The 27,938-nt window shown below is 45.3% G+C and overlaps 1 protein-coding gene and 1 pseudogene across 3 annotated transcripts; both read left to right on the top strand.

The window, feature by feature from the left end:
- The first annotated feature begins 31 nt into the window (after nucleotides 1–31).
- On the top strand, nucleotides 32–17,364 carry F2R (coagulation factor II thrombin receptor). 2 transcript variants are annotated; one of them, XM_079792025.1, is made up of 3 exons: nucleotides 32–505; nucleotides 6,330–6,478; nucleotides 14,015–17,364. In XM_079792025.1, the coding sequence occupies exons 2-3, from the start codon at nucleotides 6,385–6,387 to the stop codon at nucleotides 15,202–15,204; spliced, it is 1,284 nt and encodes a 427-aa protein (XP_079648151.1). In that variant the 5' UTR covers nucleotides 32–505; nucleotides 6,330–6,384; the 3' UTR covers nucleotides 15,205–17,364. The 2 variants fall into 2 exon arrangements, with proteins under 2 accessions (XP_079648151.1, XP_079648152.1); XM_079792026.1 differs by lacking the exon at nucleotides 6,330–6,478 and having other exon boundaries at nucleotides 33–505.
- Nucleotides 17,365–26,214: 8,850 nt separating this feature from the next.
- LOC307104928 (small ribosomal subunit protein eS12-like) lies at nucleotides 26,215–26,981 on the top strand (annotated as a pseudogene). The gene has a single exon. The product of its transcript is annotated as a small ribosomal subunit protein eS12-like (transcript).
- Nucleotides 26,982–27,938: the final 957 nt, after the last annotated feature.

Genomic DNA, 27,938 nt, shown 5'->3' with positions numbered 1-27,938 from the left:
GAGACCCGGCTCCCGGCACCGCGGGGCGGGACTTGGGGAAGGGGGGCCGGCGCGATAGGGCTCGGGGTCGCCCAGCGCCAGGGGCAGCTGGGCAGCGGTGGAGCCACCCGTGAGAAGCGGGAGAAGCCGGGTCCGACGACCACGTCGAGGCGCACGCTCGACGCCGGGGGGCGCCCTTCCCTCTCGCGCAGCTCGGCGCCCGCGCCCCGCCCCTCCGCGCCCCGCGCCCTCTTAGTGCCACGGACCCGCCGACCGAGCAGCGGGGCGACGCCGAGCCTCCTCGTCTCACCCGCGGCGAGCGTTTTGCCGGCCGCCCGCACCGCACCTCCCGCGGCTGGACCGGGCGGGAGGAGGGAGCGCGCGGAGCTCGAGCCCCGGGAGGCGGGACGGTCTCCGGAGCGCGCCGAGCCTGGGACAATGGGGCCGCGGCGGCTGCTGCTCGTGGCGGCGGGGCTGAGTCTGTGCGGCCCCCTGCTGTCGGCCCGCGCTCCAGGCCGCAAGCCAGGTGAGAGCTGCCCGGGGGTTTGGGGGTTTCCTCCTGCCCGCCTCGGGCCACGCAGCCCGGGACCTCCTCGGGCCTGGGGAGGGCGGGCGGCGGGACGCTGCCGGGAGACCAGGTGGGTACAGGTGGCGCCATCTCCTACCGGGAGGGGGGGGGGTGTCCCCACTGCACCCTCAGCCTCAGTTTCCTTCAGAAGCCAAGCAGGCGTTTGGGCTGAGGTCCAGATTCTCCCCCGTCTCATCCGGGCGGGGCGTGCCCATCCACCCACCCCGCTTCGCGGGCTCAGCTGCAGCCCCTTTGCACTGGGTTTTGGAGGGCGCACCGGCCTGCCAACTGGGTGCTGGGTACGGAGGAGCAGGGGGCCGGATTGTCCTGGGGAAGCCTGCGCTGCTTCAGTGCATTTGTCCTCAATGTTTCTCCCAGGACCACGCCCAAAAGAAAGTCTCACGTTGCCCCAATAAACGTTCTAGCCTTTTCAGTATCAAGTGGAGACCCGCTCCCGCTGACGTTTAGTTTTGTTGGAATTGTTTTTCTTGAACATTTTGCAGGTGAGGAAAATGGTGTGGAGAAAAGCTCAGGCCCTTGGCACGTTTAGTAGAAAGTCAGGACCAGCAGCCCCTGGCGCGGGCCTTGTGCGCTGAAGGAGCTCGCGTCCAGGTGGGCTGGTTTGTTACCTAGAACCCAGTCCCCGGGTGAGTGGAGGAGAGAGATCAAAACTCTGCTCTGTCAGACACCGTGGAATCTCAGTAGTTCGGTTTCTGGTCTGCTCAAGGTGGAGGTTGCTCACTAGAATACATTTACCAGGAGGAGTGTGTTTTTGAGTATCTGGCCACTTGACCAAATAAAGTATTTTCCAACCTCTTCCCCCTAAAAAAGCAGGGCAGAGAAGTTGTAGCCTGTAAAGACACTAGTTACAAAGTGAGGGGGGAAAAAGATGTTGTAATGTCTTTATAGTAATAGTGCTTTATAAGCTTTCAGCCACTTTTCTCCATGCAGAAACAAATTCTAGCTGGTTTGCTTGTTATCTGTGAAAGAGTGTGCACTCATTGTTTCCACACTGGACACAGTGTAGCGGCATCAAGATTAAGAGGTGACAGCATTTTCTCCGCTCTCTTTCTTTGCTCAGAGTCATATTGAGGTGAGTCCCAGACAGGAGCCCAAAGTTTTGCAGCAACTGGCTGGCCTACCTGTGGATAGCATGAGCATGATCTCTTGAAGTGTTTGGGGAAACAGTGAGAGCTGAAAAATTGTGTGTGCTGATGTGTGATGCCAGAGAGCACTTCGTAATTTTATTTTGGGACAGGCTCTTAAGAATACACATTCTTGTTGGAGATTTGGACCCTTTATCTTGACGGTGCATCCAGCTTAGTCACCTTTCCTTAGGGTGGGAGATGTTTGGCCTGTGAGGGAGTGAAGGTAAGGCTGCTGTTTCTGCCATGCCTCTTGCTTTCTCATCAGCTCAGATGGCGCATGCCAATAAGATGCCCAGTGCTGATGTAGACAGAAAGATAACCAAACAAACATTGGCTGAGTTATCTCCTGGGTCTGGAACCATTTGGGGAGGAAAAGAAGAAAGGCGGATGACAGAAGAAGAGGAACACATGTTAAGTGCCATATTCTGTGTCACACCCCGGGGCCAGGAGGCATTTTTACTTCACATTATCTCATTTCACCTTCTCAGCGCACACTGTTAGGTGGGAGTTTATCCCCATTTGCCAATTCTGAAACGAAGGCTCAGAGACAGTGTTCAAAAATTCCAAATGGAAGACGGGGCCCTGGGCGCAGGCAATAAGTGGGGCCTTGACTTTAGGGAGTTTGAAATCACTAAAGGTCTGCCTTTTATCCTCTCTGTACATTGGCAATTCTAAACAATACCTGTCATAAGCAGCTCTGTGAGACCCCAGCCATAGGAATAGGACCCTCCCCCGCTCCCTCCCTGCCCCCCTGGGCTGGCTCTGCTCACCGGTTTGAGCCTTGCGGAACCACTCCTTTTGGTATTTCCTGCACTGTCACTGTGGGTCAGTCATCTCCCTGGCTAAGATTATGAACTGCCATTTATCCCCATGGAGCCTGGAACAAATGTTCACTCAGCAGATATTTACTGAGAAATACTTAAGTTCATAACCAACCAGTTTACATTCCTTTGTCCAGACAAGTTAAGCGAGATGACTTGCCTTCATCAAAGAGGACTAGTGTCCAAGAGGTGATGTTTGTAAATGTTATAAGGGCCTGGAGGATGAAAAGGTTCAAGAATGACTAATGGTGACTGTAGCAGAGGGGATTGGGTGGGAGATTCCACTTGCTGCCCTCCTGCCCACAGGGTCAAACCCAATTTCTTAGCCCAGAGTGAGGCCCCCTCCCCTTGCAGGATGGGTCCCAGCCTCTGCCCAGCCTTATTACAGATCCTGTCCTATTACATGCCTATTATATTACCTGCTCTTCATCCAGCCCCCTTTCTAGTTCCTTCCCCAAGAGCTATGCTTTCTATGGCTTCTGCTCTCCTGCCACTCCCTCTGGCCAGAATGCCCTCCCCACATGTTCACATTTAATTTAAAACAGCTACCTTAAATCAAGAACCCATTACAGCCCTCACTTGCTTAGGTACATTACATATCCTACCTTATTTATTCCTCATAACAACCCTTAGAATCAGTGTCATCCCCATTCTACAGGTAAAGAAACTGAGACCCAAAATGGTTAAGTCACAAGTCTAGTTAGAAGTGGAACTGGGATTTGACCACAGGCCTCTCTTAAATGCAAGCTTTCTCTACCACCCCCTCTAGAGAGGAAGCTTTTCAGACCAGAAGCCCCTCTTCCAATAGAGAAGTAACTCCACTGTGCTCCCCAGTCCCCCTAGAAGGCAAAGACTGTGCCCCATTGACTTGGTAGACCAGGCCTAGCACATGGAGGTGTTTAGTAAACATTTATGCTCGGACTGCGGTATCCTGACATTTGCCTTAAAAAACAGATGATAAAACAGGCTACAAATAGATCTCTAGCATGAATATACTAATTAATTGACTGCTACTGAGAGATTGTGGTCTTAAGCCCAAACAAAAGACACAAAACTGGCCCTGGCCAGTGTAGCTCAGTTGGTTAAGATTGTCCCATGCACCAAAGGGTCACTGGTTTGCAACAGTTTGACTCCTGGTCAGGGCACATGCTGTTCTCTCTCTCTCTCTCTCTCAAAAAAAAAAAAAAAAAAAAAAAAAAAAAAAAAAAAGACACAAATCGATAGCAATTCTGATTAAAGTAGACCAGAAACCTCTGAAAGTCAAATTTCTCACTAACCAGCAAGTAATTCTCTAATATTTATCTAAATTCTTCCTTCCCTCTCTCCCTTTTTTCCTTCTCCCTCAAATTCATTCGTTCACTCCTTGGTGGTTTTGGCTTTATTTTTATAGGACATATTAAAATAGTAGGTTCTCTCCTAATTTGTTCGCTCTTCCTTGGTGTGAGAGCATTTTTGAGGCATTCCTATCCCTGTGTCAGGAATATTCTCATGTTGTCTCTGCTGGTCATCGTTCTACCCCTCCATCTTTCTAATTCAGCATTTCTCAGTGTTTTACATCTAAAAGGAGCAGTGTGGCCCTAGCCGGTTTGGCTCAGTGGATAGAGCATAAGCCTCTGGACTGAAGGGTCCCAGGTTTGATTCTGGTCAAGGGCACATGCCTGGGTTACAGGCTCGATCCCCAGTAGGGGGTGTGCAGGAGGCAGCCAGTCAATGTGATTCTCTCTCATCATTGATGTATCTAACTCTCTCTCCCTCTCCCTTCCTCTCTGAAATCAATAAAATATATATTTTTTTAATAAATAAATAAAAGGAGCAGTGTGCTGTGACCCTAACTTACAGCTTTCAGCAGCTCTGAATCTGCTCCTTTTCCAAAGTGCTTCTGTCCAGCCTCCTTCCCTGTGCCCCTCTCCCTCCTCCCTCAGTCAGCTCACCCCTTGTCACCCTCACAGACTGGAACTCAGTGGAGCCTGGAGCTGGAGTTCCACGGAGACAATGGAGTCACCAGCACCCTGGGCTCCTAATCTTCCTACTCCTCATGTTGGACACACATCCCTTTGAAATTCTCTCTTTCTTTCTTTTTTAAATCGAGGTAAAATTTACATAGCATAAAATTAACCATTTTTAAGTATACAATGTTGTGGTGTTTATGCATAATGTTATGCAACTATCACCTCTGTCTAGTTCCAAACCATTTTCATCACCCCAAAAGGAAACGCTGTACAGCCCTCATTTTCCCTCTCCCTAGCAACCACCCATTTGCTGTTTATCCCTGAGGGTTTTTCCCTCCGCTCCATGTTTCATATAAATGGATTCATACAGTGCGTGGCCTTTTGTGTCTGGGGAACTACCCTTTAACTAGTTTTCCTGAGAGCGTGGGCTCCCCCTCAGCTCCTGGGTACTCACAAAGACTCCTACGAGAGTCATTAGGAACCACGGCCTTAGTTTGTTTATTTTTTACCGTGATGCTGGGATTGAGGAGTCCACAGTTTGAACATTCAGAGTTTTCTGGGTTTTGTTTTGTTTTTTTTTTCCTGTTTTGTGGTTTCTTTCATTCTGCCTTTTGCCCTCTCTTGCTTAGGCCTACCAGGGCTGGGGAACCTTTTTTCTGCCAAGGGCCATTTGGATATTTACAACATCATTTGTGTGCCCTACAAAATTACCAACTTAAAAATTAACCCGCTATTTTGGTCAGACATTTAATTAACTCACCACTAATGCCTTAGCAGGGCCAGACCAAATGATTTCTTGGGCCTTATACGGCCCGTGGGCCGGACATTCCCTACGCCTGGTCTCAGACCAGCAGAGTAAATAGCTGTCTCTGTAGGTTCAGGTTGTTATTTCTGGATCTGAGCTTCTACTTCCCCCAAATATCCTCTCCCATTGACCTTTGGATGTAGGTGGAGAAACCCACTGCAGTTACCTCCTTCCCCTCCATCCTAAGGTACCCAATGAAGTTTACCCCAAAAGGTCATCACAGGCCTTTGCACATTCTTTATTTGCTTTCCAAAGAACCTGCCTTTTTAAATAACAGGAATAATCTGCAATTTGCACTTGAAAACAAACTTATTTAGCTTTAGGAAATTTATTTAGACACTGCATAATCTATATTTCAAGTTTGTGATGAATTAGAAGGCAGATATTAAATTATTATAGAGGAGTGTTTTCCAGTATTTACTTTTTTTACTAACACCAGTAAGAACTGTAAGAAATACACTTTTTGTTGCAACACAATAGCTCTGTATGTGTGTGTGTGTGTGTGTGTGTGTGTGTTTTCAATAAATATGCATGGACAATCATAGTCTACATACAGATAGGAAACAAAAGTTTTTTATTTTTTTTAGAGAGAGTGGAAGGGAGGGAGAGAGACAAAGAGAGAAACATTGATATGAGAGAGACACATCAATTGGTTGCCTCCCACTCGCTCCCCAACCAGGGCCTGGGACTGAGCCTGCAACCAAGGTACGAGCCCTAGACCAGAATCCAAGACCCTTCAGTCTGAGGGCCGAAGCTCTATCCATTGAGCCAAACTGGCTAGGACTCTACCATTTTTTAAAACCTAGCACAGCATGTACAATGAATTGTCCCCAGTTAGCAGAATGGAAGGCTTTGTTTGCTTTGAGAGAAAAGTTCTCTCTTCCAGGAAGTGTTGTTAATGATTGTTTCTATCATATCTAGAACCTAATTTGCTTGAGTTCAGGTTTACAAACTGCAGTAGGACTTGGGTGGGGTTGGAGGTGGGGACAGCTTGGTATCCTGGGGAAATGGTGATTGTGGCCAGCGTTTACTGTAAATTCGTTTTCATTTTAACCTGAGGTTTTGGAGAGCAGAGAGCAACACTCCCAGGACACTGCGCAGCTCAGGACCTGTAATGTGGACCACGGGGGAATCCGAGCAGCTCCCGGAGAGGCCAGATAGTGCCTGGGCCCCCCATGTGTCAGGCCCTGGCCTCCAGGAGGCTCCAGGCAAGGGCCCCCCACACTTCCCTTCTGTCATCTTTGCACCCCCCTCTGGCCTTGGGTACAATGGCATTTACATTTTCCCTTTGTCTTTACTTCGCACTTCCCTGTAACTCCCCTCTCCCAGCTTCCTCCTAGGTTTGCTTTCCTGTGCTTCCAGCTGAGTGGGATGTGGGATGGGAAGGGTGCAACCTCTGATAATGGCAACCTCTTAACTCCGCAGTCAGTGTTTACCGACTTCTTCCTTTAATTCTGCCTTTTCCGCAGCTGAGATTTTTGTTCCCTTACTTGTGCTTGCTTCTACTCCATCTTGAGCAATATTTTAAAGATTTGTTTTTCTGTTTTGTTCTTGAATGTCTCTCTGCGACATCTCTCCTGTCTGTGAGGACTGGGCTGTTGGTATGTGGTCGGTGGGCAGCAAGGGTCCAACAGGACTCCTAATTCTCCAGCAACAGCTGTAGGCATCATTGACTTATGTTGCACATTCACATGGCCATGTACTCCCTGCTTGTTAAAAGGATGGGCAGGTTCATTTGTTGGGTAAAATGCTTAAAAAGAAAATAGTACTCTTTTAGGAGGAGGTCCTGAATTCACAAGTAGTTTGTTTTTTAAAGAGACGGGGTAGTGTGGTGTGGTTCAAAGGGATGAGCTTTGGAGCCAGGCAGATCGACGTTAAAATCCTGGCTCCTCCGCTTACTAGCTGTGACTTTGGATGAGTTACTCAGCCTTTCTGTGCCTCCATGTTGTCCACAAAGTGAGGGTTATAAGGCTTATGTAAAAAGGTTAGCGTTCCGTGAGGTAAGGTAAGTGAAGTGCCAGGCACAGAGTAGGTGCTCAACAAATGTTAAGTGTTTTTCAGACACCGGTTCCTCCATATTCCTAGAGAAGCCTTAGGAGTTGGTATCAAATTCTCTAAACGTAAAACTGTGTTCACACAAATGTTCAAGAACTTCTCCCCCTTCAAAACAAAAGAAAAATGAAAGCAAAAACCATTAGATTCCAGTGGCAAGTAAATATGCAAAACAAACAAAAAAAAGTTTGGGTTTTATATGTACTTTTTATTATGAAATTTTCAAAGATACCCAAAAATAAACAGTAGAATTACCGTTCATACCTTGTTTGTCTATACTCTTGCTTTTCTTCTCCACAAACTGGACAATTTTAAAAGCAAATGCCAGACATTATATCATTTCATCTATAAATATATCAGTATATAGTCTTAGAGATATTACCTCCTTTTTTTCACATCACTACAGTACTATTATAACACCCACAAAACTGAACAATTTCCTAATATCATGTACTGTTCAGTCAATGTTCAAATTTCACTGATTGTCTCATAAATACCTTCTTTACAGTTGGTTTATTTGAATCAGGATCCAACAAGGCCTTCTACTGCACTTGGTTGATATTTCTCTGAAATCTCTTTTAATCTGCAACTGTTTCCCCTCTCCTCCTTTTTTATTGCTGTTTATTTGTCAAATAACTGGGTCATGTCTTATGGACTCTCCTACATACTGGATCTGGCCAGCTGCATCTTGTAGGATTGCTTAATAGGCTCATATGTCCCCTGCACTTCTTTAAAATGTGGCCGGTACATTTAGAAACTAATCAAATGCAGGTATGGTTTATGCAAGCCTACCTCAGCAGTGGTGCTCTGTACTTCCTATTACATCACCTCTAGGGTCTCTCCCTTTTTTTTTTTAGATCTTAACATTATTCAGTGGATCCGGTATTGTCAGTTTGATCCAGCCAAAAGTTCTTCACCCTTTCACCTAACAGTTTTAGCAAGCACTGATGATCACTGAGCTAAATTCATTATTACACTAAGAGCTTCAAAATGATGCTTTTCTAAATCTGTTATTGCATCTGTGTTTATGAACTAGAATTATTTTATAAAGAAGAACTTTTACTGACTTTTTGGTTTCCCTGAAATATTGTTTAGATAGAAAAGGCAGGATAAATGCTTGAAACTTGTCTTATTTACCAGTTTTCAGGCCGGGTCCTCTAATTTCCCCCAAAGGTGACCAAAGGGCTTCGTTTTCCTTTGAGTATCATTATGAACGCATGGATCACAATGCATTTGTCACGTTTCAAATGTTTCGGTGCATTTCCGCCATTATTCTTTTGATGGTTGATTGTCGCTCCTTGGCCAGTGGGAGTCCAGTCAGATTGCCTCCAGAGCCTTTCTGACCTGATCCTAATATTTGTTGAGGATGTTCAAGGCTTATCTCGTATATTTTCTACTCCAGATCTGGGACCAACCATTTCTTTAAGGAGCACTGGTCCTTCTCATTGGAAATGGCGTGTGTTTGCAGTTGAGGCTGTGTGGCATTCCAATAATGCCACTGTTTTCCCTCGGTGGAGCTATCGTGGGAACCTAGCCAGATTAAGGACTTCTGTCATGTGTACCGGGACTTTCCCCCAATGGAGCTTCTTTCTTTTTTTCCATCATCCTCTGTTTTATTTCTCTTTAGCTTGTAGTGTTGATTCACTTGTGGAAAAGCGCAGGGTACAACTGTCCTGCTCTGTGTGGGCAAGGTCCTGGGCCTTCTGCTTTGTTAATTCCCAAAAAGCCCACCTGGCAGAGCTCTGCGTCAGAACCGAGGCCGGCGTGTCCCTGGAGGCTGGCCTGGTGTGAATCCATGGGACCCTGAAAGAGCATCTCTTTACCACTCTGCTGCTAGGCCAGGTTCCGTCCAAGTCAGAAAAAGCATAGCAATGGGCTACATTCAGTAACAAAATGACTCTGGAGAAAGCTAAATGAAGTGCAATTTAGCAAGAAGTATGAGAATTGATTTTAGGACGTGGCTGCTTTTTGTGTGAAACCGTAGCTTAACAAGAAAAGCACCGATGAGTTACAGGAGCTTTTGGCGTGCTGACAGGCACTTTCTTCTTGACCTGTGAGCTGTGCTGGGACCGGAGGAAAAGCAAGATACCCAAACTTCCATTTCAGCCGAAGGGCCTTGAGCTAGTTGGATATATCTAGTCACCTGGAATTGGTTTTATTCTCTTGTTTTTGTAAAGAGAAAGTTTATTTCCAACGTCACAGAAGTAGGGAGAGTGAGCCAGTTGCGTATGGGCTTAGGAATCAAGTTACAGAGGCAAAAAAGGGCCCTTGGCGCTTAGGAAAAGAAAGGAAAAGGTAACACCCTGTGAGGGGAGAAGGAGGGGAGGGTGAGCCGGCTTTATTTATTTATTTTTTATGCTGGTACATACTTAAACAAGCAAAAAAGTTTTGCTGACATTCTTTAATTCTACAAAAGCTTTCAGAATATCAAACCTATAATGTCAAGAAAAGGTGACACCTTGGGCAATAATATTTAATCAACAGATTCTGCATTCTGAGGGGGCTCCAGCCCAGCAATTTCATGTTTCAGTGGTTATTAGTGATTTTGTCATAAACACCACAGAGCCCAAGCTGGCCTAGCCAGGGGAGGAGTTTTTTAAAACAAATACTTATTGCCAAAGTACTAAATATAGAGTAAAGCCTAATAGTTTTATTTTCAGACCAAGTGATAGTATCCAAGAAGCTTAGTTATGAGTATCCAGTAGTTTTCAAATTTACACTCCTCTAGGTAGTGTCTTGATTCATGTGTGTGTGTGCATGCACATGCATGCACTTTTTTACCCTGCACACATGACACAAGTCCTTAATCTGGCCAGGTTCCCAAAACTGCAGAGGAGATCTGTGTTATTTTACAGTTCCTCTGGGTCAGCATTTTTAAGGACACATATCTTAGTGGTACTAAAATGCCAGCATCCATTTATTCTTTTCTCTCAGTTCCCACACATTTGTTTTGACCTTGAGGGTAGCCTCCCATTCCCCAGGGGCTGTCAGTACCCGTGTCAGACCTCCGTGTCACTGGGTCAAGATGCACACAGAATAGGTTAGGTGCATCACAGAGGGAAGAAAGTGATGCTTCTAGAAAAGGCTGTGAGTTTGAAATTTGATTTACAGCTCTGAATGCTGGGACTACACGCTTGACAACCGGTTCATGTCCCTTATCATACTGAAAAAACTGGGCATTGCTAAATAGGGGAGAAGAGCAACCTAGATTCCATTTTAATGTAAAATAATTGAGAGCGAGTCCAAAAGCAAGCTACATCGAAGTGAGTGGGGCAAGATAATAATTTCTTACATTGATTAATTTTATAGTTTGCAAAGTGAATGCATGTCCTGTTTCATATTTGTAGACCAGACAGGTATTAGAATCATTTAATGGTTCTGAGACTGAGTTCGGAAGGGGTAAGTGACTCCTGAAAGAGCCAATATGAGAATGCAAATCTGTAATTAAAAACCAATTTAAGGAACACTTACCATGTACCCGGTGCTGGAGATTCAGAGATGAATAGGACCGGTTTCTTACCCTTGAGGATTAATCTAGACATACGTGTACTCAGAGGCTCATCACTAGAGACATTTGTCCTTTCCCAGTGACAGATGTCCTACAACGCTACCCCTTCAGCCTCAGGGGCCCACTGATGACCCTGCTGAGGTAGTTTGATCTCAACCCCTTACTGCCAGGCCCTGTCCTGCTGCTATCTCTCAGTTGGTACTACTCCAGCTTTACTCTTTATTTTGGAAATATATGCCAATTTATTGTATTTTATTTTCTGGTTCTAGAATTTCCATTTATTAATTTCTTTTTTAAAAAAATATATTTGTTGCCGAAACCGGTTTGGCTCAGTGGATAGAGCGTCGGCCTGCGGACTGAAAGGTCCCGGGTTCGATTCCGGTCAAGGGCATGTACCTTGGTTTCGGGCACATCCCCAGTAGGGGGCGTGCAGGAGGCGGCTGATAGATGTTTCTCTCTCATCGATGTTTCTAGCTCTCTATCCCTCTCCCTTCCTCTCTGTAAAAAATCAATAAAATATATATATATATATATATATATATATATATATATATATATATTTGTTGATTTCAGAGAGGAAGGGAGAGGTAGAGAGAGATAGAAACATCAATGATGAGAGAGAATCATTGATCAGCTGCCTCCTGCACGCCCCCTACTGGGGATCGAGCCCACAACCCGGGCATGTGCCCTTGGCCAGAATTGAACCTGGGATCCTTCAGTCCACAGATCGAAGCTCTATCCACTGAGCCAAACTGGCTAGGGCAGTGGTCGGCAAACTCATTAGTCAACAGAGCCAAATATCAACAGTACAACGATTGAAATTTCTTTTGAGAGCCAAATTTTTTAAACTTAAATTTCTTCTAACACCACTTCTTCAAAATAGACTCACCCAGGCCGTGGTATTTTGTGGAAGAGCCACACTCAAGGGGCCAAAGAGCCGCATGTGGCTCGCGCCGACCACGGGGCTAGGGCAACCATTTATTAATTTCTTTCCTGATATTTTCTACTTTTTCATTTATTTCAATGAAATATTTTTCTTTACTTCGTTGAGCATAGTTGCAATACATCCTTTAAAATTCTTATCTGCTAATTTTAACATTTGGGTCATCTTGGGATTGGTTTGCATTCATTATCTTTTTTTCTTAAGACTGGGTCACAGTTTCTGATTTTTTAAAAAATATCAAATGATTTTGGATTGTGTGCTAGACATTGTCATACTGTAAAGACTGAATTTTGTTTTATTCTCACAAAGAATTTTGGTGTTTAACTTTTGCAGACAATATCTTTGGACTCAAACTGCAGACTCTTCCTCATGAACAAAAAGCTCTAACAGCACCTAAGTTCTCTTATCTTTCCAACACATGCATGGTTCATTCAAGAGTCACCCAAAGCCTGAGGCAGAAATTACATTGGAATTTAGGGCTGCCCCTCCCTGGGAATCTCATCTCACTTTTCAGTTTCCATTGTTGCCCTGAACTCTGTCCTTTGGTTCATCAGGGTAGAAGGACTGTGGGCTTCCTATCTGAGTCTTAGCCATCCTTTATGTCACTGACTTTGACCTTCTCTCAAGCTAAACACCAGTAAAAACAAGAAACCCAGTGGTGTCATCCTTTCAATATCATTCATTTCTCCCCTCCCCAACACCATCCTGTGAACCTCAATGTCTTTAGGTCATTGATTTCAGGGAGGAAGGGGTTTATAATTTTATTCTAAGAGGTGGTTGGGCCTGGTAGGACCTCATAGAACTATCTCTTTTCTTTTTTTCAGAGAGGAAGGGAAAGGGAGAGAGAGACAGAAACATCAATGATGAGTGAGAATCATTGATTGGCTGCCTCCTGCATGCCCCCTACTGGGGATCAAGCTCACAACCTGGTCATGTAACCTGACCGGGAATTAAACTGTGACCTCCTGGTTCATAGGTCGATGCTCAACCACTGAGGCACACCGGCCGGGCCAGAACTATCTTTTATAGCATTATTCCTTTGTGTAAGTTTCTGTCTGCAGGAAGGTTCCACCACAGAAAAATAAAACCAAAAGTTTGAAAATCCACTATATTTATCCCATTTCAAACCAGTTTTTAAATTTTCTAACATCAGTAATAGGTGACCTGCAAGTCCAGTCTTTGTTGTGAACACTGCCAATGTCGGAGACCCTGCCCTTTTTCCTCTGTGGTATCTCTCCCCACTCCTCAGCTTCCCAAGACCAACAAAGGCTCTCTGTCTGACTCTCCTTAATGGCAGAATTTTAGCAAAGCTTATTGGAAAGAAAAGCTGGTTGAATGCCAGCAGCTAAGAGTTTCATTTCTTTGATGAACATTTAAAATGGATGATTTTGGTGGAAGAAAGTTATAAAAGGAGGAAGCATGCAACTGAGCCTTTATCTTGACTTCTGGCTGATCCTCACAGAGCCTGGTTGGCCTGGCATCTGCCACAATGCATGTAGCCTTCTGGAACTAAGCCAAGGAGGGCCATCAGCCTAGACCGTCTGCTGCTCCACTGACCTCCTGAGGAAGGAGACAGAAGATAGCGGGGCTCCTTGTGGTTATATTAGAAGATAACCCGAGTGACAGTGGTTTGGGCCCAGATATGATGAAGTGATTTGGGACGTTCTGTTGTGTAAACAAGCTGAAGATAGTAGAGGAAAACTACAGCCACATGGATAATGGTCGTGGCAATTGGAGCCCTTGGTCCTACACTGAACTTGCCTGTCACGCCGTAACCTTTAAGAAGTCGCCTCAATGTTCAATGTAATTTCCCATTGGGAGGGATGGGTTTCAAGAAGAAACTAAATGGAGAAAACGTACACGTGAAAGCATGTGGAGGTAGGAGAAGTCATATAGCCTGGAAATGATTCGTTTATGTAGAGGGTGGCTACTATAGTATAGAAATCACTTTTTCCCTTCACGTCAGGTTCTCAGGCCAGATCTTGAAAAGTGTATCGTTCACCTCTGTTCCTCTGAGGAGCAGAGTTTTGAAAGTGTTCACTTGTGTCAAAACATAATGTATTTTGAGTTAGCTAATTCTCTGATAAAGTCTGCAATCCATCTGTGCATCACCTGCTGTTTCCCACCCACTCTCCTCATAAGAAAACAAAAAGCAACGGTAAAATGCACTCCCTGTTTGTCTCTTGAGCCTTTTTACTTCATTCTCTTTTAAACTTTTTTTACTTAAAAAATATTTTTCAGATTTAAAAGCAACAAATGCTACTGTGGGTCCCCGGTCGTTTATTCTCAGGAATTCCGAGGAGGGATTTGAACCTTTCCCATTGGACGACTATGAGGACAAAAATGGAAGTGGGTTCACTGAAGACGGTTTAAGCTCCATCAATCACAGCAGGCCTCTTCAAAAACGACCCCCTGTGTTCATCTCCAAAGATGCCTCGGGATATCTGACCAGCGCCTGGCTGACTCTCTTCATCCCCTCCGTCTACACGGGCGTGTGTATAATCAGCCTTCCCCTAAACATCATGGCCATCGCTGTGTTCATCGTGAAGATGAAGATCAAGAAGCCGGCCGTGGTGTACATGCTGCACCTGGCCACGGCGGATGTGCTCTTCGTGTCTGTGCTCCCGTTTAAGATCAGCTATTACTTCTCCGGGAGTGACTGGAGATTTGGGTCTGAGATGTGTCGCTTCGTCACTGCAGCGTTTTACTGCAACATGTATGCTTCCATCATGCTCATGACGGTCATCAGCATCGACCGGTTTCTGGCCGTGGTGTATCCCATGCAGTCCCTCTCCTGGCGCACCATGGGGCGGGCGGCCTTCACGTGCGTGGTCATCTGGGCTATGGCCATCGCGGGGGTGGTGCCACTTCTCCTCAAGGAGCAAACCACCCGGGTGCCCGGGCTCAACATCACCACCTGTCATGACGTGCTCAACGAAACCCTGCTCGAAGGCTATTATGCGTATTACTTCTCGGCCTTCTCTGCTATCTTCTTTTTTGTGCCGCTGATCATTTCCACCGTCTGTTATGTGTCTATCATCCAGTGTCTTAGCTCGTCAACAGTCGCCACCCAGAGCAAGAAGACCCGGGCTTTGTTCCTGTCCGCGGCTGTCTTCTGCATCTTCATCGTTTGCTTTGGACCCACAAACGTCCTCCTGATTCTGCATTATGCGTTCCTCTCCCGGAATCCCAGCACAGAGGCTGCCTACTTTGCCTACCTCCTCTGTGTCTGTGTCAGCAGCATAAGCTGTTGCATCGACCCCTTGATTTACTATTACGCTTCCTCTGAGTGCCAGAGGTACCTCTACAGTATCTTCTGCTGCAAAGAAAGTTCTGATCCCAGTAGCAGCAGCGGTCAGTTGATGGCAAGTAAAGTGGACACCTGCTCTACTAACCTGAATAACAGCATCTACAAAAAGCTGTTAACCTAGGAGAGGCACTGCTGGAGGATGACCAAGAAACATTTAAAAAAAAACAAAGAACCTGAGGATTCTATTAGTCCCTGCCAAAAAAGTATTTACTCTCTTAAACCATAAATGTGTGATTTGCATGCCTCCTTCTTAAGAGGGCCATTAAGGGTATATATATATATTTATTAGTAACAGAAAAGGGTAACATGAATAGGAAACAATGTTATTCCAAGACAGTATTGCCGATGCTACAATAATAACTGAATATTACTTTTTGAAATATTTAGGTGACTTACATATATGTGTGTAATACACATGCTTGCAATGCAATATAGAACAGACACTTTGAAACCCTCTTTTTTCCCCCAAGAGATTATGAAAATAAACTCTGATTCTCTGATTAAATATGCAAGGTCTAGGTTGGCGGAGGTTAGCCCTGAGCATCTGAAGATGTCCATCAATAGTGAAGGATTCTGTAGTTTGGACTTAACATGGCTTTTGCAAATAAGTTTATTTTTAAATTGTTCAACAGCTTTAAGTTATTAAGAGAGAAGAGTGCTATCTATGTGTAGAAAAAGTTTTGTTTTTCATTTTAAACATATCAAAGTTTGAATTCTTTAAATTATGGAAACATGGTATGGGTAGCATTTTTTAAAAAATAATATGTTTTTATTGATTTCGGGGAGGAAGAGAGAGAGAGAAGCATCAATGATGAGAGAGAATCATTGATTGGCTGCCTCCTGCACACCCCCTACTGAGGATCAAGCCCACAACCCGGGCATATGCCCTTGACCGGAATCAAACCTGGGACCCTTCAGTCCGCAGGCTGATGCTCTATCCACTGAGCCGAACGGGCTAGGGCTGGGTAGCATTTTTGATGTTTTACACGTTGTATATATAAACCTAGAATGAGCATAGGCCCCACTCGTGACCTGAGGTTGGCCCCGGATAGAGGACTTCAAGCAGTACATACAAGGCAGGGTCGGACCAGACACCCTGCAGCTGAGCCTCCCAGGGAGCACAGGGATCGGGACCACCACATCACTCTCCTGGGGTCCCCTCAGGGGTTGGCTATGAATGACCGAGTTTGGTAGGAATTGGCAGAATGAGATGTGCTATCCTGGGAGATAATGAATATGAAACACTTCTCTGCCCAACCCTTTTAAGAACAGGAAGAAGGCACGTTCACTTCCAGCAGTTACCCTGCAAGGTCCATTCTCAGATGGAGGCACCCATGAGCAAGCGTGAACACCCATTATGTGCTCCGGCACTCTGATGGGTGCTGGGCAATAGAGGTGAATAAGAATAGGTCCTCCCCTCAAGAAGAACAAAGCAGACCAGGCATAGAGTGTGATGTGTGTATAATAAGCATGTCGTTATATAGAGAAGTGTTTTTAGCCAAATGTCATCCAACCAGTTTCACACAGCCTGTCAGTTGAAAATCTTTGAACATGTGGATTACTGCTTCCTGTGGTCATAACTTGAGATGAAAACACAATACAATACAGGAAGTGTATTTTTGTAAATAAGTCCTTCAGTCTATATAAATGGACACTGTTTATTTACAAATGTTTTTAATAAATTACCCAAACCAGGTTTTAAAAAATAATTATGTCTGTCTGATTAGAAATAACAGAAGAAAATTAAATTGACTTTCAATTCTAGCAAAACTATTCTGTATTTTCCATTCACTTTTCTTAATAATTAATGAGATCATTTTAAAAGCATTTTTTTTGCCCCATAATGAGTATCAAGTATAGAAAATCCTCATGGATTTGACAAAATAATTTGAAAATTAGGTTGAAATGTATCTTTTTTTCCATATTAAAAAAATGTTGGCATCTTAAACCAAGAAACGGAAAGTTCCAAGGCAAATGCTTACTTAAAAGAACAAACTATTTCCAAATGCCATAGAATAATATACATTAAAGTGTATTGTAGGTAGAAGCTAACATTGATTTTATTAATTTAGTTGCTATATTCATTTTATCCAACTCAGTGGAGATTTATTGTCATTGTTTATTCAGTCTGTATATATATATATTAAAATTCCTCTGATTTAATATGACCATCACTACTTTATTATCAGTCTGTACTTGTAAAATAGTATGTCACTGTTTTTATGTTCTCTTTAAAAAATGTGTGTAACCTGTATTAATAAACACAAAAGTTTGCTTGGTACCTGTTTGGAACAAACTTGTATTGTATCTTTCAGGGCCCCGGCAGGAAGGCCAGTGTAAAGGTTTAGCTGAGGAGCGTTCAGTGAAGAGGTGATTTGCAGAGGTGCGGACTGGGTTACGTCACCAACGGGTTAGTGAAGGTCCTCGGGGACTAGCAGTTGGGGAAGCTGTTACCACCCCAGGACCACAGGTGGAGGATGGAATGCCCTGACCCCCATTCTCTGATTTTTCACTGGTGCCTCCCATTGCTCCTGATCTTAACCCAAACCCAGAGGTCAAGAGGACCTGGGTGACGTGGTCCATAAAGGACCATGGGGAAGGGTTAGGGGTGGGGGAGCACAATTTCTACCGAAGGCATTGGGTGGTTCGCTTTCTGGGTCTTTTTTTTTTTTTTTTTAATCCCTTCTTAGGAAAATTCAAGGTTGTATCATTGATAATATGTTCCAGTTCTTAGGTTACAGGCACAGAGGATAGAGTCTGCAGTTCCTTCCTAGAGAGAAACAAATATCAGAGCCAGGATGCTATATTGAGACCCAAAAAAGGGATGTCCTTGAGTTACGATCCTTTGCCATCAACACTCTCTGGGGTAGAGGGAAGGAGGGGAAATTTTAAGCAAAATGAGAGTTGAAAGTCAATAAAACTTCTGATAATGTATTTCTAGATTCATAGTCAACAGGAACATTATTTCAACTAAATAAGAGTTCTTGGAACACAGCATACGTTTCTGGGGCCTGGGCCCCACACATGCTTCAGGAGTAGATATAATGAAGGAAGTTTCCCAGCTTCACCGAAACAGGATCCCCACTCTAAGCAGAAAGGGACCTTTAAACTCTTCTATTGTTAGTTTTCAAAATATCTGTGCATTTAAAAAAAACACACTTGGAATTTGTTAACACAAAAATGTTTGTTTTTCCCACCAAGTCAAAAATAGGACTTTTAAGGAAATGGAATATTTGGCTATTGACTCTATAAGTGGAAAATTTTAGGTTATACTTCTGAATTTAAGAAATTAAGGAAAATGTTGGCATGTCCTTCAGGAAGTCCGAGTTCCGAAAACAAGTGGAAAAAGTTAAGCAGTGTGTGTGACCAAGCTTTTTAATGTTCTGAGGCCTGCACCCTCCACTAGTAGTTTATGTCCACCTAGATGTCAGAGTAAAGATGAAGGGGGAACACAGTCACCAACAGTAAGTTCCTGGCAGATTGGCATAGCTGTGTGGCTGTTCCTTTCAAAATTACTGGGCCTAGGGATCAAGCTAATTGTGTTTTAATGAAGGAGTTGCAATTAAGTAAGCTGCAGTCGGAGCTGCGTGGAGAAATGTTCCAATGCAATGGTTTTTGGAGTCCTGGAGACCCTTTCAGGACACATATGAGGTCAAAACTACATTAAAACACTGAGACATTATCTGTCCTTTCTTGGTCTGATTCTCTCATGAGTATACTGTTGAGTTTTCCAGGGGCTACAAGATATCTGATAGTGTGACCGATTGGTTATGAAGCAGATATGAAAATCTGACTGTCTCCTATTCAGCTAGCCATTAAAGAGTTTTGCAAACATGTAAAACAGTGCAACTCTCTTCATTAAATTATTGCTTGGGGGGGAGAAAATAATTTTGCAGAAAATATTTTTGTTAACATGTAATGGGGTTTATTGTTATTTTAAAGTAAAAGAAATATTTTCCAGAGTTCTTTATTTTAATGTGGTAACTATTGGTAGATACAATCAGTGGTTTGCTGTTAAATCTGATCTCCAAAAAAAGCCCCTAATTTTTAAGCATTTGCCAGTTTCCATGATGCATATATACTCCCTCTATTGCCAATTTTAAGCTTCCAGTGGTTTAACAGTTGGCTTGAAAATTCCTTTAATTCTCATGAGCTGGTACAGCCCCTCAATATAACCTACACACGTGAAAACGTTTGGGGGTTTTAAATAATTTTTAATATTAAGGTGACCTGAGCTAAAAATGTTTTAGAACCCTGCTCCTATGCGAGACTCCCCAATGATACCACCTTCCAGAAGACATGGAAACTGGTCACAATTATAAAGCACAGAAGGGGTGGCCAGTTGGCTCACTGCTGCAGGCCCCCACACTGGGGTTCTGTCAGCCCCACAGCTGAGGGCTCAGTAACTTGCTCAATAGAAACTGATTGAAGGCAGTGGGGTCTGTGCGGCTGGTGTGGCCCAAGGTTGGAACCTTTGTGTGAGGCCTGGTCTCCATCCAGCTGCCGTGCACCGCCATGGTGCCATCACTATAAGGTGAGCATCAGGCTCCACGCTTCTTGCCCTGAGGACTGTTGTGACTGCACGCTGCTCTTCTGGAGACACAGAAAACCAGAGGTCAGAGTCAGCAACATCTTAGAACTCAGCACAGTACGTGTCCACCCAGCTCTCTGTGTGTTCATCGCTTCAGGAAATGACTCATGAGCCCCAAGGAGATGAGCTTTGAAAGCCGCATTTAGCTGGAGACACTGGGCGGTGGCAGGGCCGTTGGCCGTTTTGTCCCTCTTAATAACCACAAAATTGGGCTCTTTCGTGCGCTGCTCTGTGTCCCACCCAGGGGAAGGAGGACATGGCCAAAGGTGGGGTTGCCAATACTAAATGCATGTAGGGGCAGGTTCTCAATTGTTTTTTGCGTTTTTCGTTGTGTATGTTTTTCTTATCCTGAGGTACCTAGTTGCTCTTGAAACTGACCAGCATGATGTCAAAAAACAAACATTTTTTAAAAATAGATCCCTGTCCTCCAAGAGGTAACTGGGTTTTTTATTTAATTACATAATAGTTAAGAAGCATGGAATTTGAAGACCTCCGATTTTAGAGTTTTATCAACTCTGCGTCGTTGGAAGTTTTAGAAGCTTTCTAAGTCACTGCTCATGCCTGGCTGCACGTGGAGCTTCTGAACAATTCCAGTGCCCAGTCCTTCTGACCAATAGGAACCAGAGTCTTTGGGGGCAGAGCCTGGGCGTGCTGTGTACAAGCTCCTCCAGCGATGTGTAGGCCAGAGTAGATTCCTAGCACTGCTTCAGGAGGGGGCTTCTCAAAGTTAACATGCATTCGTATTATCTGGGGATCTTGTTCAACTGTAAACTAATGTGGCAGTGTCTGGGGTGGGGTCTGTATGTCTAACGAATTCCCAGATGATGCTGACATAGCGATTCCTTAGGTCACAATTTGGTGTAGCAGGGCTTTAAGATATAGCCCTGAGGCAAAATATAGCGCTCGCCAGGTTGGAGGTCTAAGCACTGAGAAAATTCATCTTTCCTATCTTTAAAGTCATCTTCTAGGACAATTTTTAAAATTATGATAAAATTGGGGCAATTTTAATGTAGCAGTAATATTGGTGCTCATTCAAAGTTTGTTTTAGGTGATATATATTTGCTCTATATTTTCTCCCCTCTTGGGTTCTTTTCTAGGGGGAAAGATAGCTTGTAAGGTTCTATTCTAATCTCATACATAAAACCGTTGCCAAAGTGGCTGGGGGTTTACAGTGGCGACTTCACTCCAGTTTGTAAAGATAGTGCCTGGCAGATAGCAGCAGTGCCTGGTTACCAGAAAGCACATGTGGATATGGTCTTGTCTCTGGGTTTAGCTGAAAAGCCGTGACCTCAGGAACATGCAGGGGGTGGAAGTCCAGTCTGCCTGGTGCTGGAATGAGCAGCTTCTATTTTTAAGTTGTATGTTTGACTTTTAAAAACTTCAGTTGACATGGAGATATCAGTCAGGTATTGCTAAACAACAAACCACACAAAGCCCAGAGGCATGTAATAATAAGCACCATTGCTTGTGCTCTGGGGTTCTGCTGGCTCAGTGGTCGGCAAACTCATTAGTCAAAGGAGCCAAATATCAACAGTACAACGATTGAAATTTCTTTTGAGAGCCAAAATTTTTAAACTTAAACTTCTTCTAACGCCACTTCTTCAAAATAGACTCGCCCAGGTCGTGGTATTTTGTGGAAGAGCCACACTCAAGGGGCCAAAGAGCCGCATGTGGCTCGCGAGCCGCAGTTTGCCGACCACGGTGCTGGCCTATCTGGGAAGCTCATCACTGATTTAGGAAGACCTCCACTTGGCTGTGCTCTGCAGGTCTCTCATCTTCAAGCACGCCAACCCTGGCGCATTCTCAGGGCAATGGCAGAGGAGCAAGAGAGGAGAGGAAACAAGCAGGACGTCCTGAGGTCTAGGATTACAAGTGGCACATCCTCACTACAGTCACATTCCATTGGCCCAAGCAAGACCCAGGCCATCCCAGATTCAAGGGGATAGAGAAGTAGACACGGCCTCTGTAGTGAAAGGAATTTTGAAGTCACATGGCAAAGGCGTGGCTACAGGGAGCGAAGAAGAATCGAGGCCATCACTGAAATCTACTGAACATAATGTCTGAAAACGTTATACTAATGATCCTTAAAGGAATGGCTTAGCACCCAAACATTGTACTTGTTTAACACATAGCCATGATTTCTGAAGCTCTTGCAGTTGTTTAGTTTTCAGTGTCAACGGAAGGATTTTAAGAACATCTCAAGGCCGGGGTCCTAGATCATGTCTTAACACTGTCATATGTGAAAAGAGGGAAAGATGAGCACTGACCCGAGGGCAATATATGAATAAACATGATGATGCCTCAAGCCCTACCAAAGAAGAGGGGCATCTTAATTAAAGATTTGCTCTTAGCCATGGCTGGTGTGGCTCAGCTGGTTGGGCATCATCCTGTACGCCAAAACGTTGCCAGTTTGATTCCTGGTCAGGACTCCTGCCCCAGTAGGGGGCATTCAGGAGGCAGCTGATTGATAATGTTCCTCTCTCATCATTGATGTTTCTATCTCTCTCTCCTTCCCTTCCTCGCTTTCTGTCTAAAAGAAAAAAAATCAGTTAAAAAATATTTTAAAAAATACACTTACACCCTGTCTGGGTAGCTCAGTCAGTTAGAGGATCATCCCGTTATGCCAAGGTTGCAGGTTTGAGCCCTGGTCAGGGCACATATAAGAATCAACCAGTGAATGTACAAATATGTGGAACAACAAGTTGATGTTTCTCTCTCTAAAACAAATAAATTTTTTTTAACTTAAAAAAAAGAAAAGATTTGCTCTTAAATATCTGATTTCCTCTGACAAGGGTGCTGATGTACTTACAAGCCACTTGGGGAAAGTACTATGATCAAGTCCAGTTTTCACCCTTCCGTGTCAACATGTGTTTTTGAGATTTAGTGTTTCCGCCCTGGCCGGTGCGGCTCAGTTGGTTGGGCGTTTCCTGTGCCTTGAAAGGTTGCCAGGTCTATTTCCTGTCAGGGCACATGCCCAGGATGGGGGGCATGCAGGAGGTAGCTGATCATTGTTTCTCTCTCTCTCCCTCTCTCTTTCTCTCTCTCTAAATATCAAATTTTAAAGTATTTTTTTAGAAGAGAAAGAGATTTAGTGTTTCAGTACTGATTCAAATCTTTAGATTTTTTAAAAATAAAAATAGTCATGCTCCCAAAGTGACCCTAAAGAAAGGCTTATGAAACAAATGTCAGGGGTGATGCTAGTTTCTGCTGCCGATTTAACTTAATTTCTGTTGCTATTTTGCTTATTTTAACGGATGAACTTTGTTTCTTAAGATAACACTGCCGCAGATGCCATCAGTAGCCTCGTCCAGATGTTTTTAAAGTAACCTTTTTAACTAGAATTTGCAAATACTTTCATATGCCTGTGGCATTATTTAGACATTTACCATTTCTTGGCCCAACCACATTTACTCCTACTGATTGGTATGGAGTAACTGGAGAAACTAAGAATTCTCAGAAGGAGGTGAGAGGTAGGAATTTGACACCGAGTAATCAGGTCACAGTGTAATGAGGCTACAGATGAACGCACAGGTTGAAAACTTTTATAGGTGTGGGGGTGGGATTTTGCACCTGTGCTAGCGCTTGATGGAACAGATACTTCCTTTGTAAACTGTTGTCGGTTGACATCAGATTGGGGCGACCAGCATGCTCTATATTCTTAGATGCAAAGAGACTTTATCTAGCATCCTCTGTGTACGGTCATGCTGCAGCATTTTGTTTCTTCTCCACTTTGTCCTTTCCCTTTATATTTGCCACTGGTGCCCATAGGCATAGTTTAGAACCCATCGCTGGTGGCCCTCTGGGCTCCAGAGGAAGCCAGAGATTTCCAGATGGGAGGATGCCCGGACAAGGATGTGAAGCAACTGGGACTTCCCTCCGTTGCTGGCAGCAGGTATATGTAAAGTGACGCAGCTTCTCTGGAAAATAGTTTGCAGTTTATTCTTATCAAGTTAAGCATACACTTACCTTATGGCCTTGCAATTCTACTCCTACTCCTATTCCACACAAAGACTTATTAACGAATATTTATTATAGCTTGTATTCCTAACAGCCTTAATAATGGGAACAACCCCAAGGTCTATCAATAGATAAATGGATAAACACACGGCGAGGTATCCATACAATAGAATACTACCTGGCAATAAAAAGGAACAAACAAATTAAAAGGAACAACTTGGATGAATCCCAAACATATTATGCTGAGTGAACTGGTGAGGGGAGATGGGCTGGAGGTGGCGGCTGAGGCAGGGCCAGGGCTGTGAGCTTCAGGGGCGTCCTTGCTCTTCCAGAGCTGCCCCCGCCCATCTGACCAGTAGTTCTCAGTTTTTCCCAGTCACCCCACAAACATTTCACCCTTACAATCCATTTTCAGACGCACTGAAATCTCACACCCTTTTCACATTTCAGAAATTTCAAAATAAATTACCTGTGACTCAAAACAAAGCCAGGCATTCCTAATGAAGAACGTTTTTTTCAACTCAGCCCTCTCAGGTCTCTGAGACCCCGGCTCTCTCTTCCTCCCGTCTCCTCCTCCCTAATCAGCTAGGATCACTGTGCTACAGCAAGCAAAGGAAGTGCCACATATGCGGTCAGCCTGGGCTGTGGAGGACGCTTTAAACAAATCTCCTTTGGACTAGAGCTTCCTTGGGTTCTCAGAACCATCAGAGGCCCTAGCAGGCCCCCATGCCAGCAAGGACTTCCCTCCCTTTCCTTCTGGATGCGAGGACTATCCGCAGGAGGGAACACACCTGACCGGCTGAGTTCTGTCTGCTGTAAGATGCGTCTGCCTCTTCCCCCTTTCGCCCTTCCCCTGGGGAGCCGGCTCCAGGGAGTCCCCTGGGAGCTTGTGAGACAGACCCAGGCCCCTCTCTGGAGGAGCTGACTCCGGAGTGCTCCAGGTGATTCTTACAACCAGGCAGGCTTGAGAGACCCCATGGAGACAGCTGCCCTGCTGGGAGCTGTGGCTGCCACCCTGGTAGGGAGAAGGTGTTCACAGCACGCAGATGCCGAGCCTCTGTCAGGGACAGGGATGATGGTTTTCACTGGGCCACGCGTCCCAAGACAGGACAGGCGGCCCCATAGAGGCTTCTGCAGTGCCGAGAGGAACGAACGCAAACGCCACCCACGCAGCCTCCTGTGGCCCAAGGGCCCCAAGAGGACGGGGAGCCAGCAGCTCAGCCACCAGAACCACAGGGGACACCTGAAAACCAGCATCCATCAGACACCCGAAAACCAAGATCCAAACAGCCAAGAGGAGAAAAGCCCGAATACTGCGGACCTGGCTGTTGGTTCGTTTTTGTTTTTTTAAAAATATATTTCTTTATTGATTTCAGACAGGGAGAGGGAGAGAGAGATGGAAACATCAATGATGAGAATCATTGATCAGCTGCCTCCTGCACGCCCCCTACTGGGGATCGAGCCCGAAACCCAGGCATGTGCCCTTGACCGGAATTGAACCTGGGACCCTTCAGTCCACAGGCCGGTGATCTATCCACTGAGCCAAACTGGCTAGGGCGGACCTGGCTGTTTTTTAAGATGGTTCAGTTCTGGGGCCTGGGAGAATTCAAAGGAAAATGCCTGGTTGCCCCTAAGTAATCTGTGAGCTGACTTGCTGGGAGATAGAGGGATGGAGGGGGGGCAGGAGAATTTACATTTATACATATTTACATATATAGTTACATTTATAAATATATAAATATTTAGATAGAAATTTAATTTCATGTAGAACTATATTTACTATACTATAAATAAATTTATATATATACATTTCTATATTTACATAATTTATATGTCTGCGAGAGAGAGACCCCACCCAGGGAAAAGGTGGGTGGTAGGAAAAGCATTTTGGTTTTTTCCTGAACACCTCATTTTTGTGCAATAATGGAGAAAAGGTCTTGTTTCAAATATATGACTGCTTACATAATGGAAGCTAACTTTGCCACATTCGTGTGGATTTTTCCAGAGGCAGGTTCTGAGACAGGATGTGAGTACAAATAGTTTATCTGGGAAGCACCGGGAAATGATACCGGCTGGGAGCTCAGCCACCAAAGGGCACGCTATTAACCGAGTTCCCACAGAGGGTTAACCGCTATTAACTGAGTTCCCACAGAGGGTTAACTGCTATTAACCGAGTTCCCACAGAGGGTAGCGGAGCTGACCCAGGCGGAAACTCTGGGAGGCGGTGTCCATGGCACCCCTGCAGCGGCCAGGAGCCGAGGGATTTCTACACCGGCATCTGAGGGTGGCCGCTGGGCTGCTGCTCCGGGGTGGGGGTCTCACTTCCCCGGCACTCCTGTACTTCTGAGCGGCCCCGCATTCAGGAAGGCGGCCTTCTGGTTTCAGAAAAACCCTCAGTGCTGATATGGACAGTTGGACCTCAGCCAGAGAAAGGAGAATGGATCAGTGAGTCCAAGCAATGTGAACAGGGCAAACGACAGCATCCGTTGCATTTTATTAATCCCAACATGCACTTCAGCCCTCCCCGAAATTTTTCAGCACAGTACACGGAACATAATGTAATCCTTGCTTCATGGCTAAGCAGCATCATAAAGAGCATTTGTTATTTTAGCCTTCTCTGTTCCAGCTGCTCTGGAGGTGGGAGAATGATTTGCTTTCAACAATAGGGTTGTCAGCCTCTGGAAATGTCTGGACTCTTGTGTCTGTGCTGAGAGGTCTTCTGTCTCTTCTGCGCTCTTACCTGTGGTTGTGAGCAGAGTGCCTGCTCCAATAGCTGCACACCTCTCCCCAAGGGGCTCGGGTCTTCTGGGAGCAGGGAAGCAGAGAGAGAACTGAGCTCGTTGGAACTGTCAACAGAACAGGAAAAGATGGCAACACAGCGCTTTCCCTGCCGCCACCGGGTTGAGTGGAAGCAGAGGCTTGGGTGCATGCAAGATGCAACTCTACCCATAACCCACTGCCATGGCCCAGGAAGGCGTTGCTGCTGGAGGGGCAATGGACGGTAATACTGCTTTGCAAGAGGTGCTGAAGACCGCCCCCCACCACCATGGCCTCGCGCGGAATGCCAAAGCTGCCCGGCCTCAGACAAGCGCCCAGCCCACCTCTGTGTACTTGCATCCACCTGTGATGAGCCTACCTACGCCAAGTTGGCGGAGGCTCTTTGTGCTGAACCTCAAATCACCCTAATTAAGGTTGATGACAAGAAAGTAGGGGAATGGTGGCCTCTGTAAAATCAACAGAGAGGTAAACCCCGCAAAGTGGTTGGTTGCAGCTGTGTGGTGGTTAAGGACTATGGCAAAGAGTCTCAGGCAAAGGATGTCATCGAGGAGTACTTCAAATGCAAGAAGTGAACAAATAAACTTGGCTTTTGTTTATGTAAAAAAAAAAAAATGGCAAAACGACCAGGAGACCTCCTGTGGGCTTACTGGAAAGGTTTGGTGTCATCCGGCTCCTCAGAAGCCATTTCTGCCTCTTCTTTGGAAGTTGGCCGTTCTTTGTGTTGAAGAGGTGACTTTGGGACAAGTATGGAGTCTGAACAGGTTTGTGAAAAGAAAAAGAATGAAGAGCAGGGAAGGGAGGGGGCACTGAAAGAGGGAGAAAATCAGGAGGAAAGAGAAACACTGAGGAAAATCCAGAGTGGCCCCGAGGACGAGGCCTGCCTGTGTTGGGGGCCCTGCCCTTAAATGAACCTGCCGTGCGAGCCGGGCCCTGGAGCTCACACCGCTTTCAGAGTTTCTTTGGCCTCCACCACTCTCTCCTTCCTGTGCTCCTGGGCTCCTCGTTCTCGGCTGTTCTGGTGTCGTGACCTCTCCCAGCGCCCCATTGTAGTTCCAGGCCTCAGCCTTCATCACCAGCCCAGACACAGGTGTTAGTGACCTAATGTAGGAGTTGCTCTTCCGGTTTTTACTTTTGTCATTTCTCCTGGAAATTCCACCCTCATTTTAGAATCTCCTCGCCACCTTCCTAAGTGGGCAGTTCCCCATCGTCATGTCCTCAGGTCTCTCCTCAGTCAAGTCTAGCTCCTGCCTGGTAAGGCTCGGGTGGGAGGAGGGCCTTGGCTCAGTGGTGAATTCACCCCGGAGGGGACCCAGTTGCCATCTCTCTGCTGGGAGGGACAGAGGCAGGGGCGGGGCTTGTGGAGAGCTTCAAAGTGTGGCCCCTGTGGTGTGAAGAGTCCTTAAGCAAGTCCATTGAGCACTGGATTTCTAATTTAAAAAATGGGGATCGTAATACCTGCACTCACCACACTGTTTTAAGGGTTTAAATGGAAAGATGTCTGTAAAACACAGCATTTGGCAGACATCAAG

The sequence above is a fragment of the Cnephaeus nilssonii genome (genome assembly GCF_951640355.1).
Source record: "Cnephaeus nilssonii genome assembly, chromosome: 2".
Taxonomy (NCBI): Eukaryota; Metazoa; Chordata; class Mammalia; order Chiroptera; family Vespertilionidae; genus Cnephaeus; species Cnephaeus nilssonii.
The sequence above is the reverse complement of the archived record's forward strand: the minus strand, read 5'-3'. Positions and strand labels throughout refer to the sequence as shown.